The 15,552-nt window shown below is 42.8% G+C and overlaps 2 protein-coding genes across 2 annotated transcripts in view; one reads left to right on the forward strand and one right to left on the reverse strand.

The window, feature by feature from the left end:
• Positions 1-1,535, forward strand: part of USP47 (ubiquitin specific peptidase 47) — a 53,700-nt gene extending 52,165 nt beyond the window's left edge. Inside the window, exon 28 of the mRNA XM_084262739.1 lies at positions 81-1,535. Within this exon, the coding sequence (XP_084118865.1) occupies positions 81-255 (175 nt within the window). The 3' untranslated portion in view covers positions 256-1,535. The remainder of the gene's footprint in view (positions 1-80) is intronic.
• Positions 1,536-3,708: 2,173 nt separating this feature from the next.
• The window catches only part of DKK3 (dickkopf WNT signaling pathway inhibitor 3), a gene marked incomplete at its 5' end in the record, with an annotated part of 29,273 nt that continues 17,429 nt past the window's right edge, over positions 3,709-15,552 (reverse strand). Inside the window, 4 exons of the mRNA XM_084262975.1 lie at positions 3,709-4,347; positions 6,399-6,555; positions 8,570-8,714; positions 10,669-10,761. Of these exons, the coding sequence (XP_084119101.1) occupies positions 4,104-4,347; positions 6,399-6,555; positions 8,570-8,714; positions 10,669-10,761 (639 nt within the window). The 3' untranslated portion in view covers positions 3,709-4,103. The remainder of the gene's footprint in view (positions 4,348-6,398; positions 6,556-8,569; positions 8,715-10,668; positions 10,762-15,552) is intronic.

The raw sequence follows: 15,552 nt of genomic DNA on the forward strand, positions 1-15,552 counted from the left end.
TACTGTGTTGCTCCAAGTGAAAAAAGGACTGAAATCTAACTATGTGTTAACCTGAGTTCTAACATATATTTGCATTTTAGGGATAAAACTGAAGAACTAATGGAATTAACAGACGAGCAGCGAAATGAACTGATGAAAAAAGAAAGCAGCAGGCTCCAGAAGACTGGACACCGGGTAACCTACTCTCCTCGTAAAGAAAAAGCACTAAAAATTTATCTGGATGGAGCACCAAATAAAGATTTGACTCAAGACTGATACTCGCTATAGCATTTTCCCTGGGGAATTTTTTTGTTTAAAATAAAGGTTCACTACTACTGTGTAGTGCCGTTACGGCAGGACACTCATTAGGTGTAAAGCGCTGACACCAGCACTGGTTGGGCCGTGTTACCAATCAGAAGCGCAGTGCCCCGTTGGGTCGCTGCTTGACTTGGAATCATGTTGTGCACTATAGTCAAATGTACTGTAAAGCTGAAAGGGATGTGCAAATAAAAGATTAGAACTAAAAAGTGGGCGGGGAGGGAAACGAGTGGAAATCTTTGAGGACAGTGTGCACATAGTAGCTAGTGAAACTAGCCTCAAACAGGATACTCATAGCTTAATAATAAAAGCTGTGCTAAGGCCATGAAAGAATCCTTTTTTCTGTTTGTTTCACTGATACACGTATTACCTCATCAGAGAGTCTGAAGTAAATGTTAACACATCGGTTCTGGAAAAGCAGCAGCGAAGGCTCGAAGATGGAAAGGATGTGCTGCAATTGTCAGGTTTTAGAATATTCTTCCATAACAGGTAGTCTGAGAGGTGTCTGCAGAAGGCTGCCAGCGGTGTCGGTTCATCTTGCAGAAGTGCTGTTGTAAGGTAAACTGGGTTGTAATAGGTCGTGGAAGGTGGTGAGCAGCTCTATTGCGTTCAACGTGTAAATATAATCTGCCCTGTCCAGTCACCAGAACTGCAGCTCAGCTATTTACCATGGTATTTCTTTTCACATATCGACAGTCATTCTGTACATTTGGAAGTATAGTTGCCTATTTAAATTTGTATTCATTTTATGTTTGATGATGCTGGGTACTTTTAGGGTTGTATTTCCCCTTGTTAATGAAGTTTTTTGTTTTGTTCAGCTACTTTTTGTACATTCTGTTTTTGAGACTGACACGTTTGCGTCTTCTCCACCCACTGAAAAGGCATTTTCTTCTTCCCAGAGTTGATTCTGTAGCTATATGTAGTCAAAAGTTTGGGGCGACCTCTAACACCTCAACATACAAACTTGGTAGTTCAGGTTGTGGTGCAAAGACTGATGCAGTCAACATGATTTCATTGCAAAGCCTAGGAACAGCAATTCTTTTGCTTCGGTCCATAAAGATCAATAGAGAACAATTCTCCGTAGTTTTTTTGAAAACCACCTAATTTATAACAATCAAAAGATTTTGGTAAACTTTTTCATGCCAGATGCTGTTTACAACAATGAACATGCCAATAAAACATCTGTTCATTCTGTTGTGTTATTTTAATCATGAAATGCTGTGGTTTTTATTTGGAGAAATACGGAATAATTTCATGGAAATAAAGACTTTTCCAAGGCGATGTCAGAAGTGTGAGGCTGTGTGTATGTGTGTGCGCACAGCCCCACGCGTGTGCGCACCACCCCAGGAAATGCCTGTCCCGCTCTAATTGCCCCCTTTCCAGAAGTGAATTCCTCACCAGTGAAGTTTCTGCACACCAGATGTGATTCACAGCTGCCTCCTGCTCCAGAAAGGAAAAGGGATTTTGAGTAACTGAAGGTCCAGTTCTTTCTTGGGCACTGACCCACTGCAGCCTAAAACTGAGGGCTCTGGCAGCGGAATTCCCTTGTTCTTTCTTGTCCGTTTGACCTGTGCCACCTCTTGTCCTGCAAAGATGAGTGTGTACCACCTGGGAGTTAGGGTGCTTTGTCAAACTCCCCCTTACATAGGTATATAGGCTGCTCAAGGATCCTTGGAGGTTTGGGGAGAGAAAAAAATTCACTGTCAAATGAGTTGTGAATTTTCCAACTCAGCCACATTTGGAGAAGCAAAGTTTAGAGATGGAAAAACATAAGACTAAGGAAAGAGTTCCATAACCTGCTTGTTTAAGCTCTAGCCCTTTTTGGGAAGCTTCCACTGAGAATTTCTTCAAAGAAGTTCATTTTTAAACCTGTAAGTCAACAACTTGGGATGGAAGACTGAGTACCATCCTTACACTGATGTGTAAGGATCCTGCCCAGTGGTGCATTTCCTTCAGCACCAGTGTGCTGGAATATATTCTGGGCTGTTCTGGGAGGTGCTTGTCAACATCTGCTTTATTCTGATCATTTAAAACATTTCTGAGTTTGACCATGGCCATGTAAAGAAGCCAAAAGCCAAGAGTTTCTAACTTGCTTAGCTCAGTGGAAATCTTGTTGAACTTGTCATTAACACCAGCACTTGATCTTTTGGGGACTGAGGCATCAAGAAACTTGGAGAAGAATTATCCTCAAGTAGAACAGTATTTATGGGCAATTAATACTATCATTAAGTAGGAAAACTGCCCTGATCTTAATTCCTTTGTACATGCTGGGCTGTCTGTAAAGCACAGTCATTTTATGAGAGGATAAGAAGGCACAGTAAATGCAGCGACCTCCCAGCATGTCTGTGTTGGTGTGAGAACTGGTAGATCTGAATCCTTAAGCTAAAAGTCAGACCACTGTGGACTGCCCTTCTGGTTCAGTGATAGTGGTTATTAACATCAATTCTGGTACCCAAGGCATTTGTTGTAAAGCTTTCATAGACTGGAGGCGGTGGAAGACTTGTAAAATAGCAGCAGTCTTGGGTCCTCCCTGTTCAAATCAGATAGAAGCAGTAGGGATTATTCAGGCAGAAGCACCACTGAAATTTACACAGCTGGAGCCTCATCTTTTACACTATATAAAAAAAAGATGGTGAAATCTATACCCTAAAAATCCATTAATGGTGGAAGAGCCATCAGAGCAAACTGATTCTTGGGACAGCTGGGATCTGTGGAGTAGCACAAACCATTTCTCAAAGAATTTCCTCTGGATATAAAAAATGAAGTTGGAGAAGCTCAAGTCTCTAAATGCAAGGAGCTACTGAGGCTGTCTTACGTGGTCTGCCTCTGTCTTACAAGAAGAGAAGGTGATGATGGAGGGCAGTCAGCAGATCCTTTAGTTGGTATTACCCAGGAAGGTACATCCGTGTAGTGCAAAACGCTGCCCCGTACCTTGGCACAGTTTGGCTCTGGCTTGAGCATAGTCCTGTCAGCCCATTATTTTGGCCTTGAGAGAGAGGGCCCTGGATAGTCAAGTTGAAAGTTCCTCTTTAGAAACCCATGTGTTTTATAGATCTAAGTATCCTACTTACGTGGAAAATATTGCAGGCTGGTTTTAATAGCATGCCCCTTACGTAGCAGGGCAAGGCCAAGGGCAATTGTATATGGAACTCAAGGGATAGTCTAGATGTGGAACTTCAGGTACATGGAAGGCTGCTACAGGACAGGTGATGTCCATTGTACACTGATGACAAGAAGCTCTGGGTATATCCATCTAAAGGTGCAAGCGCCTTTTACCTTTCCCATCCTTCCACAATGTGTGTGTGTGGGGGGGGGGGGGGTAGGGATGATACAACACACCAGACACACAGATTCTGTACATTGCAGCTTCAGTGATTATATTTTCTAAAGAAAAAATAAAAAATTGCTTGAAATCAGTGACTAAACCAGTCCAAAGTAGAGGCTTCTCATCTTAGAAAAATAACCTAATCTAAACAGTCACTTCTACAGTCACTAATAACTTAAGATTTTTGTATGCTTATGTGTATTTGTAATGAGTACAAGTACTGATCAGTTTATTTCTAATGTACAAGGGGAAAGTACCAATCCAGAAAGAACACTCATAAATTCTCTTTGACAGAAGGTTTGGTCCAAGGATCAGATGAATTTAACAGCAATGTGAACATGCAGGTTTGGTGCATGGAAAAGGATGCTCATTGAGGACCTTGTTTATTGCACTTCTATCCAGCAGTACGTGTTTAGGGTTTATACGAGCAAGACACTAGGCAAAAATTTCTAAAAATAACTAACTTTCTGGTGTTTGGGCTTTAAATTTCATCTCCCAGAAACAGGTCACGAGCTGAGTCAGGCTCAGGATTCAAACCTGCTTGGTCCTCCAGACTTTCCAATTCTTTACGCACTTCCTGAATGACGCTGCTTTCTTCATAATCAGAAAGAACATCTCTGGGTATCAAGCTGAGAAATGGCATCTCCTCCATGATTAAGGGATCTTCTTTCTCGTTATTCCTGGTTTCATTGGCGGATGGCTCACATACAGACGTAGTGCTGTGGCTGTTGGAACAAGAGATGCACCTGGTGATACAGGGAACCTTCTCACGATCTTTTGCTGGTTCTTTAATACAATTCTGCATTCCCTCCCCATGTGAAAGTGTCTTAAATGCATAATGCTGTCAGAACTGCTACAGCTGACTTAATAAGCATCTGATTTGTACTTGCTTGACAGATGGAGAGTTTCCACATAGAGAGCCAGAAGAAAGATCCTAACGGCAAAACCTGTTTGACACTGGGGCACAAGACAGCAGCAGGGGACCTCAGCACAGTCTGGCCCTTCTACCTACAAGCACTCACACTGACTACTCCTTTCTGTTCATGTCAATGCTGAGTTAAGAAAAGTGATACTCCAACTGAAAAGGAACACAGAAAAAATGTTGTTTGCCATCAGGCTGTAGAGTTGAGAAACCCAAGTGTTCTGTATTTGGCTTTAAGTAGCTGTATTTGCTGCTGTCTTTGGTTTGAAAAGTGGCTTCAGTTGCCTGCAAAGAAACATCTCATGTTTGTTGTAGGAACCAGAATGATTTATATTTATTGACAGGAGGCAGGGGAATAAACCTGGCTGTGGTGTACCTGCTATCTCTGTGCAGCATGGGCCCCTCTGACAGTGCAAGGTGGATGCTACTTGTGCCAGGTGCCCCTCAACCCCTGCCTTACGCTGGGCTCTGTCACTGGAAACGGGTGAGGAACTAAAGATGCTCCTGATGCTTATTTTGTGTGTGCTTTGAACTCTGTATGTTTCGCTCTCTAGGAGTTCTCAGACTTCCATTTGTGGGCAGGCTATCCCTGTGTTCTCCAGGATATAATCTGATGGCTGCTGTGTTTATCACTCACTAGTAACACTTGGCCAAGGGCCGTTCCAAGCAGAGATGGGCTGTTTCTCTTAGTAACAAATGCTGCCTGAATCTTCACAGTATTACCACATTGGTGATAACCCTTAACAGATAAATGCTGCTTGTGACTAGTGCTGGACAGTTCGGTTCTATTCACATCTGAATTAATTTCTGTGTTCTGTATCCTCTTACAGCTTGTCTTCCTTCTTACCAGACATGACACTTGCTGAAACACCTTCCCTGAGGTTAACGGTACTTCCACATTAGTTAGAACTGTGGTGCTGAAAGGATGGGATCAGCTGTGCTTGCTCCCTTAGGTCCCATTTATGAAACAAAATGTTACCTAATTACTTTTCGCATGTGAAAGAATGTAGAAACATAGTTGGACATAGAGAAATATTTATCTACGTGCTTAGGGACACATTTCAGTGGTTGTTGGACTGGCAGCGTTGGCTTAACAGTTGGACTTGCTGATCTTAAAGGTCTTCTCCAAGCCAAATGATTCTGTGATTTAACATCTCTGTCACAGCCATGCTGTCTTGTTGAAAGTTACTATAATGAAAATGGAAGTGTAGGAACAGGCTTGGAAAGCTTGCTGCACAGGTAACATGAAGGTTTGTAAATGCTTTTAGTGTGAAACTGAAATGACCTTCTTTTCTGCCAATGAAATTGCTGATAACTGCAAATAACTTTTCAAATGATGAAGGGCATTATGTTAAGTTTTAGCTTCTAGCAGTAATTACAGAATTGGCCTGCTTCCTACTCAATGAAACTCGATGAGAGTGGAGAAGTCTGCACAATATGTACAGCAGACTTTAACTCAGTTGTAGGAAACTGAAAGTGCAAGCAACGATTTTACTGGGCCTTGTGTGATGGGAGTGAGCTGTAAATCTGGTCAGTAGTGCAGGAAAGGGCCTGTTTATACTGGAATGGTATCTCTTCACTTTCTGATGGATTAAAAAGCAGTGCCAGCTGGATTAATTCACAGACTTAACTCACACTGGATTAAGATTTTACCCAACTCAATTAGGCGCATGTGTGGGACAAAGCAGTAAGTTTGAGAAAGTTTCAGTGCAATGAAAAAAATGCAATGCAATGAGAAAATCTGTCTAAACACTTCCTATGTAGGAAGAATCTGCAAGTTCTGCATCTATTTACCACACGTCAGACACCCCTCGAAAATCTGAAGCAGCTTGTTTGCCAAGTTTCCATCTTTACCTCTGAGGTTGGCAGATCAAGCCACTTGCACATGGGCATCGCTCAAGTACTCCATCAGGTTCCAGTTCCCAGGTGATGAGGTTGAGAAGTCTGTTGGAAGGATCGTGGCAGGGTTCTCCTTCTTCAGGCAACGGAGTGCACACAGGGAACAGGAGATCTGCATGGCAGAGTGAATCAGTTTTATGAGACATTATTATCTGTCTGCTGAATTGAGATGACCTAATCTTTAGATGACCTAATCTACATGCAACATACAGACTGACTTGACCTCTTTTGAAGTCCCCTTACTTATCCGGACACTGCAACTTAACGTTCTTTCCACTAGGTGGGAGTAAGACATCTGACGCTTATGCTTGATGAGCAAGATCTTCACGAGGAGACCACTGCCAGTGTAGTGCTGCACAGCTCCATCCCTTGGAGGTTTGAAAGACGTGAATAGTTCTCAACCTAAGTTTTTAAAACAGGCTGGGACGAAATATATATGTGTGTATACAGATACACACACGTCTTAAGGTATATGACTTACCAGTTCCCAATTCAAAATCAGATCCTCTCTTAAGCAGCAAATGCTCCATAGTTTACTAGTTTTATATTAACAAAGTAAACAGGAGAAGACAGCCTAGTTGTTATGAGGACAACCTTTTGCAGTATTCTAGTGGTGGAGAGGTTGGGCCTAACCTGAACAACCTAAAGCACTGCTAAAGCTTATACTGTAGAGAACAGAAGTTCACTGCTATTAATCAATAGCTCTATTTAAAGTTTTAATAATAGTGTTCCATCAATATTTGGGCCTGCTGTACCGTTGCTTCCTGAGTTACAGGTTTGTACTAAATCTCATTTCAGGACAAGCACTAATAGTCAAATTAATGGGAATGTCTTAATGCAGCTGAAGTAATCATAATGAAGACATTGTTTGGATCACCCAGGAAATCCAGGCTACAGCAGCAGTTTTACCTTCACAGTGGACTGGCCTAGTGCTACTAACGCCAACAGATGTAAATTACTGATTGAATCATCTCTGCAGCATCAGCAGAGATTTAGAGTCCTGCAAGGTGCAAGCAATAGGTGTATTTTAGAAGCACCCTTTCTGTCTCATGTCAGAATGGGAGTATGAAGAAACCTCTATCAGAGCTTGGCAAAACCTGTAAATGCTTTAGGCAGGAACCCGATGAAGGGGAAAATAAAACTGCTCCACCCAAAGCCTGCTGAAACCAAACTTACTGAACATTAGAAGGTTTGCTATGTAATGCTCAAAATTAGCAAGGAAAAGCTGAGCAGACCCATTTGCCTTCTAATGGTGTTTGTTCCTTTGTCTTCCTGACACACCCTATCAGCCTGACCGGCCTGCAGGCTGATGGTGGGATGGGCAGCCCAGCTATCTGCCACAGTACAGGGTCACCTCTTACTCACTGCAAAAGCCAGGAAGAAAGCCATCTAATGGAGTGTCTACCTGGTATACAAAGATGGTTGTAATTGTATCCTGTCATTACAAAATTAAGGTGAACTCTGACATAAGTAGCGAGGAACCAGTGGGTATGAAACAGTAGAAGTAGTTGGCCCATGACCAGGCAGGATTTAGAACTGATTTCAGGCCTGATACCTTCTCCCCCTCTGCTCTGTAAATCAAGTTTCAAATTCCCATGTGGACTGACAACATAATCTGGAACATCATTCCTTTGGCTATCCAGTCTGCATTGCGTAGCACGGTGCCCTGGAAGGCTTATATAAAACTCATGAGTACAAAACCTATCTGTGGTCTGACTCTGATGGCCTACTTGCTGATATGAAAGAAAAGCCACATTGGGTAATCTCATTGATATATTTTGAACATTTTTAATTCTCTTATTTTTGCTCTGTTGGGTGAAAATTTGATAGAGACCTCCGGTCCTTTTAATGCCAGAGATTCTCCCTTAGAAACTGTCGACTTTTGTGCTTCTCTTTCTGTTCAGCGTGCCACAGGCTTTTCTTTCACCATTGTGCACCCATTGCCCGTTTCCCACTCCTAATTCTAGTAAAATTTGATAGTGAAGCTAAGGCGGCGCACGCCACAAGCCCAGGGAGACTGACCCAGTGGTTCTGTGGAGACTTCACCCCTTCCCCGGGGCAAAAGAGCTAAATACAAACACTCCCATATTATAAAGCCCAGAGGATAACCAGCAAGCCCTCCGTACCTTTCTGGAAAGCACAGCACATTCCAGGGTGGCAGTCGTGCTGGTTCTCACAAATGGTGCCGTTCTCTCCTTTGGAAGCGGCGTTCCTGCACGCGCCCCAGACGCAGAGCTGGTCCCCGCAGCACTCGACGTCCCGAGAGCAGCGCTTGCAAAGGGGAGAGGAAAGGTGTCACCCTGGCACCAGCTGCACAGACCCGCAGCCAAAGGCACTGGAGCCTGGTGCTGCAGGCAGCTGCAGGCACGTGCGTTCATGGGGGCAGCTGCCTGAACGGAACCGCCTCGGTTCTCGGCTTCAAGCACACCCAGAGCTCTGTGCCAGCCAGAGAGCTCCGCAGCGGAGTGTCGGGGCTCCTTCTGTGCTACTGGATTTCCTCTCTTTTCGTATTTACAGGAAAATCGATCAGCAGCCAGGCACCCTACAGTGTAACAGGGATTTCAGGGCAGCTTTGTGCAGTCAAGGGAAACAAAGTGTAATCCATGAAACATTATCACTGGAAAACATTATTGATTTTTTCCATTGTTAAATGCAGTCAGGAATTCACCACTTGTTCAGGAGGATTGCTTTCAAAGAGAAAAGCAAAAAAAATGCTTACCAAAATCCAATTTTTAGTTGTAACAAATGGCTCATTTGTAACCAAGAATCTTTAGGGAAAAAAATACCCACCTCTTTGCAAATCAGAAATGCAAATCTCAAATTAGAGATAGCTTTGGATGACAATTGTCCCAGTGTTTCAACTGTACACACCTGATAAATCAACCTAATAAAAACGTTGTATCACTTGGTTTCTTTTTTTAGATGGTTTGATTAACATCTTAAAGATTCCTAGTAGGTCAGAGCTTTAACAGCTTTTTTTCTGTCTGTGTAAAGCCCTGTCTGGGCAGCCAAACAGAATCGGAATTTCTTTTCCAGCGGATCCCACAGTAAGTGCTTAACACAAGGAGTAGCACTACACTAGCACTATTAGGAGCTGCTAATTAAAATGGAAAATTCTTTTGTAATTGGGCCAGTTCTTGGTCAGGGAATTGATCCCACCATCCTCAGTTTGGCTTCACATCACAACAGGAGTGTAGGTTGGACCCAATTTTTCCTTTCTTTATCCTACAAATGTTCTACTGAGGACTGCAAAGAAAAGGAGAAGGGGTAGCTGTTAGGACATCCCAGTCTTGGGTTATAATTATTCCATATTAACATGAAAAAATTATCGGTCTAATACTTTCTAAAATACAAAGAAATGACACTTCCTTAATGACACCTGGGCATACATTCAGGACTTGTGTTCAAACAAGTCTACTGAAGTCAACAGAGTTCCTTGAGGTTATCAAGGTAAGTAAGTATTTAAATAATTTCAGGAACAGCCTGGTGCTTTTAGATTTATAGGAGTCCTATTGATTACATGACTTTACAGTAAGGTTTGCTTGCTTGTAGACTTAACTGTCTGAAAATGCTTTGAGGAATGAATATGTATCATGAGAGGCCATCAGCAGAACTTAGGTGACAAGGGACAGTCAGATAAAGGGCACCTGTCACCTACAGAAGGAAACCTACCCATAGCTACTACCAAAAATGTTTATCTTTTAACTCAAAAGACCTGAATTTACTGCTTCCTGAGGTTCACTGATTCAAACAGTGCAAGAGCCTCATCCATGCAAGAGGCTCATTTACAGGAACAATCGCACTACAGCATTGCACAGGTTGTCAACAGCGGGAAGAGCGCAGGCTGCTGCAGTTCTCCGTGTGAATCCAGAGCTGGACATGACCAACTGTCAGCGGAGCCTTCGGAGCTGGCACAATACTTCCTCTTTGCCCATTCCACTGGCAACCTACACTGTGTCAGTTTATGCTGTCCTTAAGCCAGCAAACAAGCCAAGCTTGAGTCAGGAGGAGCAGGGGACAGATTTTAAAGCATTATTTGTGAATAGAAACCTTAAATCTTGGCTCTGTTAACAGGAAGAAAAAAACAACCACCTGCATTTTTTAACCTCATGCAAAAAACTTTGCATCTTACTTCCTATTAATTTTGACTGACTGACATTAGCAACAATAACTTATCTGTTGGGTTTAGAAATATAAATAAAACCACATCTCGTTGAGGACTTACTGTATGCTGGGTTTTACAGAGTTGACACTTGTATTCAAAAGTGGAGAACTGGCAATATTTCCCTGTTTCACAGTCTTCATCAATGATACACTCCTGAAGAAAAAGACAAAAGTTTAAGTTGCCACAGCGGGACAGAAATCCAGGTCTCTTCTTGAAATGTCGTAAGATCTTGACTGATTACATTTCTTATTTGGGAATCAGGAAGAAAAGCTTGCTTTGGTTCTTCCACAGTTCTGTAACAGGACAATGCTGTCTCCCTGGCAAACAAGTGTGGCTTCACTTCTCGTATAAATATTAGGACCAGCAAGCTCAAGAAAAGAAATTATCTTGTTCTACAGGATTTTGGGGCTTGTGGTTTGGTTTGAGGTGTTGGTTGGTTTGTTTTTTTTTTTGTGGGGTGGGTGACACAGGGAGGTGGGGGAGGAGAGCCTGAATACATTCATATTAAACCTATTCTACTTGTATTAGAGTACAGTTGTGATTCATCACTTGTTGGCTGTTTTTTCAGATGGAGGGCAAGACCAATGGATGAGGCTACACTACAGCAGCTGCAGCAGCCAAGAGCATCTTTACACCCTGTGGAAGAGCCCTTCTGCAACAGCTTTCTTAATCCCAAAGCAGGTATGCTGTCCTCCTTCTTCTTCCCCAGCAACATTAGTGCCGGCCTCAGAAAATTTTGGCAGCGTGGACGCCAGCAAGGGCAGCCCTGAGGGAGAAGGGAAACACGTTTCCTTTTCCTTTTAACTGCTCCTCTGCTGCCCTTTGCATGGGGCAGACAAACCCTTCTCAGGCAGTCTTTGCAGTTCCTGAGCACTTCTGTCAGCAACTGCTGTGCTGAAAAATGCAATGATCCCTTCCACAGGACTGGGAATGTTACATGTTCCTGGGACTTCGCAGTAACAGCAGCACCACCTCTCAGCCAGTACTTCTGGGAAGCAGTAGTGTCATACATCATTGGGTTTCCTCTTCTTGGTTGATGCCATGTCTCTCATGTACCTGTCACCACAGCCCATCACCTGCAATCTCACAGCTGCAAATATCTAAATACCTACACCCTGAAATTTTATATCCTTACTTCAATTTAATTTGAATGTTGCAAAATATGCTAGAGCAGATTCTCAGCTGCCATCATTCCTCTGGCATCTCCCTGCCCCCTGCACGTGGTTTCTGCATTGCACACTTTTGAAATGCACTTAACAAACTCAGTGTTTCCTCTCTCCTCCTTGGCTGTTTATGTTCAGCAGACAGGTTTGAATGCCAATTTAAGATTGACAAGCATTGAAGAGCCACATACCACATACAGCCTAGGGAAAGAAGAGCCCCACAACTCCCTAATGCATCAGCATTTGCCACCCAGCTAAGACACTGGCATAGGCTTCAAGCTTACAAGGAGCTTGAGCACGTGTTTAGCTTTTCAAACCAGAATCATTTAATGGCCGTAACAAAAATGTCCATGTGAGAAGGAAACCCAAGTTCCCTAAGTTCTGAATCACAGACTAAAGTTTCTTCCCCCAGAGGTCTCACAAACACTGTGGTAGAGATTGCTCACCTTTCATTCATGCTACACAGGGCATGAATGTATAAACTGGTCAGAAATCCTTCCCAGTACATAACTCAGCAGGTGTGGCAGTGAAGACAATAGAGAGAGTAAGTGTGTATGTTTGTATACCCCTAATGTGTCTGGTTCACAGGGGTGGAGTGTTTTTCCATCTAATGGTTAACTCTTAAAATTTGTGTGATCAACCCTGTTGTTTAAAATGTGTTTTCTCCAGGCTGGAAACAATCCAGACAACAGAAGAATAAACCATAGCACCATTCTGAACTGTTTGTACTCGATCATTGGTTTGTACCACCACAGGTGTCTCTTTGCTAGTTAAATAAAAAAGAAAAAGGCATATTAAAAAATCCCTGAATTCTCTGAGGAAACCACTTGATTGCTTTTTGCCAGATACTAATCTCACTTGCTGGAGCAGAGCAACTGTCGTCACAGAATCACAAGGCTGGAAAAGACTTTTAAGATCATCGAGTCCAACCGTTCCCGTCCTATGTTAAACCGTATGTCTGAGCACCTCGTCTGCCCGTCTTTTAAGCACATCCAGGGATGATGACTCAACCACCTCCCTGGGCAGCCTGTTCTGTACAACCTTGATTGAAAGTTTCCACTAAGCCTTTTCTATTCCTACGTTTTAGATCTCCCTAAATTGCTAACTACTTCCACACCATCCCAGTTGGGTTTTGTGTTTCACCTGGACTGAAAATCAGCTCAAGAGGTTTCAGTGAAGCTCTTGATTTACTATCATCACTGAAAGAAGAAAAAATTACATTGTGAAACAGCTATCCTGTCTTCAGATCTTCCCCAAATTAAACCTGATGGAAGCTTCTTGCCCTGGGTAAGACAAAGCTGCTCTGCATGAAGAGCAATTGCCTTCTCTAAGTCACCCATTTTGGTCTCCTAAGATGTTTTCAGTCTGATCACCCAGAACAGAAGCAACAGAGTCAAGGTCCTGATTCTTTTCAAGTGACATGATATTCACGTTACATTTTTATAATTAGGAAGCAGCCATTTCAGCTATTTTCAGACCTTAGTATCATGGGGTCTAGGCTGCTATAAATTAGCATGATGTTTTTCCAGCTTCATTATTCCAGCACAGTGGTGTTGTGGTTTAACCCAGCAGGCAGCCGTTTGCTCGCTTCCCCTGCCAGTGCAATGGGGGAAAGAATTGAGGGGAAAAAAAAGGTAAAACTCATGGGTTGAGGACAGACTGTTTAGTAGGACAGAAAAGGAAGATGATAATAATAATAAATTTTAAAAAAACCTCCAAGTGATGCAGACCACCAATGCCCAGATAGTTCCCAAGCCACAGTTCCAGCCCCTGGCCAGTTTCCCCCAAATTATATACTGGGTATGGCATCGTATGGTATGGAATACCCCTTTGTCCAGCCTGGGTCAGCTGCCCTGGCTGTGCCCCCTCCCAGCTTCTTGTGCACCCCCAGACTCACCGCTGATGGGACAGTATGAGAAGGTGGAAAGCCTGTGACTTGGTGTAAACATTCTCTAGCAATAACCAAACTATGTGTTATCAATGTTATTCTCATCCTAAATCCAAAACAGAGCACTGGGAATCCAAATCTCATCCTAAATCTAAAACAACCCACTAGGAAGAAAATTAACTCTATCCCAGCCAAACCAGGAGCAGTGTATGTTCTGCTCATTTGCTTTTGTGTTGCTACATAATCTGGTGGGTCAACATCCAAATGTTATATAGCATGTTTGAGGGTTTGTGGTTTCAGTTAGCACTTAGCCACTTTTCCTCCTCAGCAGCCATGCTCTTTCTGGCCAATTTTCTGTCTGTAGCTTTGTCAGCTTCTTTTATGAATCCCTCTGTATAAACCATATCCAGAATAAACTATACTGCTTCATTCCTGTGCCGTGCACTTTCAGGCAAGCAGCCAGGTTTCGGTGTAGTCAGTTTTTCCAATTGTCCCTCTCCATGGAGAAGAAATCCTTCCATAATTGTTTTGAAGTTCATGGAATAACTCACTCTCTAGATCTAAACCCACTTAACACCAAAGTTGCAGTTCTGCAGTCCCTACTTTCTCCTCCACTAATGAGTCCCGTGCCAAAAACTCCTTTTTTTTCCCTCTTACTGAACTGTCCCCCACCAGTTCAGACTTCCAGTTTTATGATGGTTTTCAGCTGGGGAAAAAAATCCCTTCATGGTTTTCTTTCCTGGCATGGAAAAAGTTTGGTTTCATGTGCTCTCTGAAATTTTGTGCCACACTCCAAACCAACTCCCTTCATCCAGGTATTATAACCCCTCATCACTATAAAACTCAGTAATGCTTACACATGCAGATGAGTAACCAGTTACTTTTTTTTTCCTCTCTCTTTTTTTTTTCTTTTAATTTATGTACAGACTACAAACCTTTGCCTGCTACCTTGAGACACAACAGTTGCTGGACAAGGAGCAAACCTAAACATCTACATCAACTGCAATAGACTATGAACTATCCATTCCTTTCTTGAATTTTGAAAACTAAATTATTTCTCAGAAATTTTGTCTTTGCAGGAGCAACTGTAAGCTGAGGAGAGAGGGTGCTGGCTTCTGACATCCAGCAGAACATACAAATTGAAAGACAGAATTAGCTACTTATAATGGTGTCTATCTCTCTAAAATCCATTACAACATAAAACTGGTTAATTTAATGAAGCAGCAAAGGAACACGCTGTTTGAGAAGCGCTAAAGAATAATGCAACATGACAGCAGAATTGCCTATTTACAAATGGCTATACCAGGACCCATAAACAACAGAAGCCAGGATGGAGAAGAGCATGCTAGGTACCTGTAAGTACGTACTCAGCATCCCACGGGCTCTTATTACAGTACTGTACTCTGCAATAAATATTCTGTAAAACCTGAGAGCAATTTGGGGGTTAGGAGCTGTTCCAAAACCAACAGGGGAAAAAACCCAACAACAAAACACTGAAACTCGTGGCAAAGGTTCCCCATAGTGTCACACTGCTAAAACAGCTGATGTGAAAGGCACTTCCATTTTCTTGTCTTTGGTGGGTTATTCTGACCTGTCACTCCCTTTTCTGAAGAGTGACTACTCTCTGCACTGGAGCATCAAAATGCCACTGACAGCGATGGTGAAGTGTGGTAGGACCACAGCTGCTAGAAACCGAAACATTGGCCGGAGTGTGAGAAGGCACAGGAGTGTACTGGTCTGCACTGGTGTAACCGGTTTTGACAGGAGTTCTTTCCTCGGGGCTGAATGTTTACACATGTATGCAAAGCACAGGAGAAAAATGTTTGATTTCATTGTGATATGACAATCTTTGTGCTCCACCCAATACCATGCCTTTCACCTAGAAGACAGAAT

Source organism: Gallinula chloropus, assembly GCF_964237585.1.
Source record: "Gallinula chloropus genome assembly, chromosome: 4".
NCBI lineage: Eukaryota > Metazoa > Chordata > Aves > Gruiformes > Rallidae > Gallinula > Gallinula chloropus.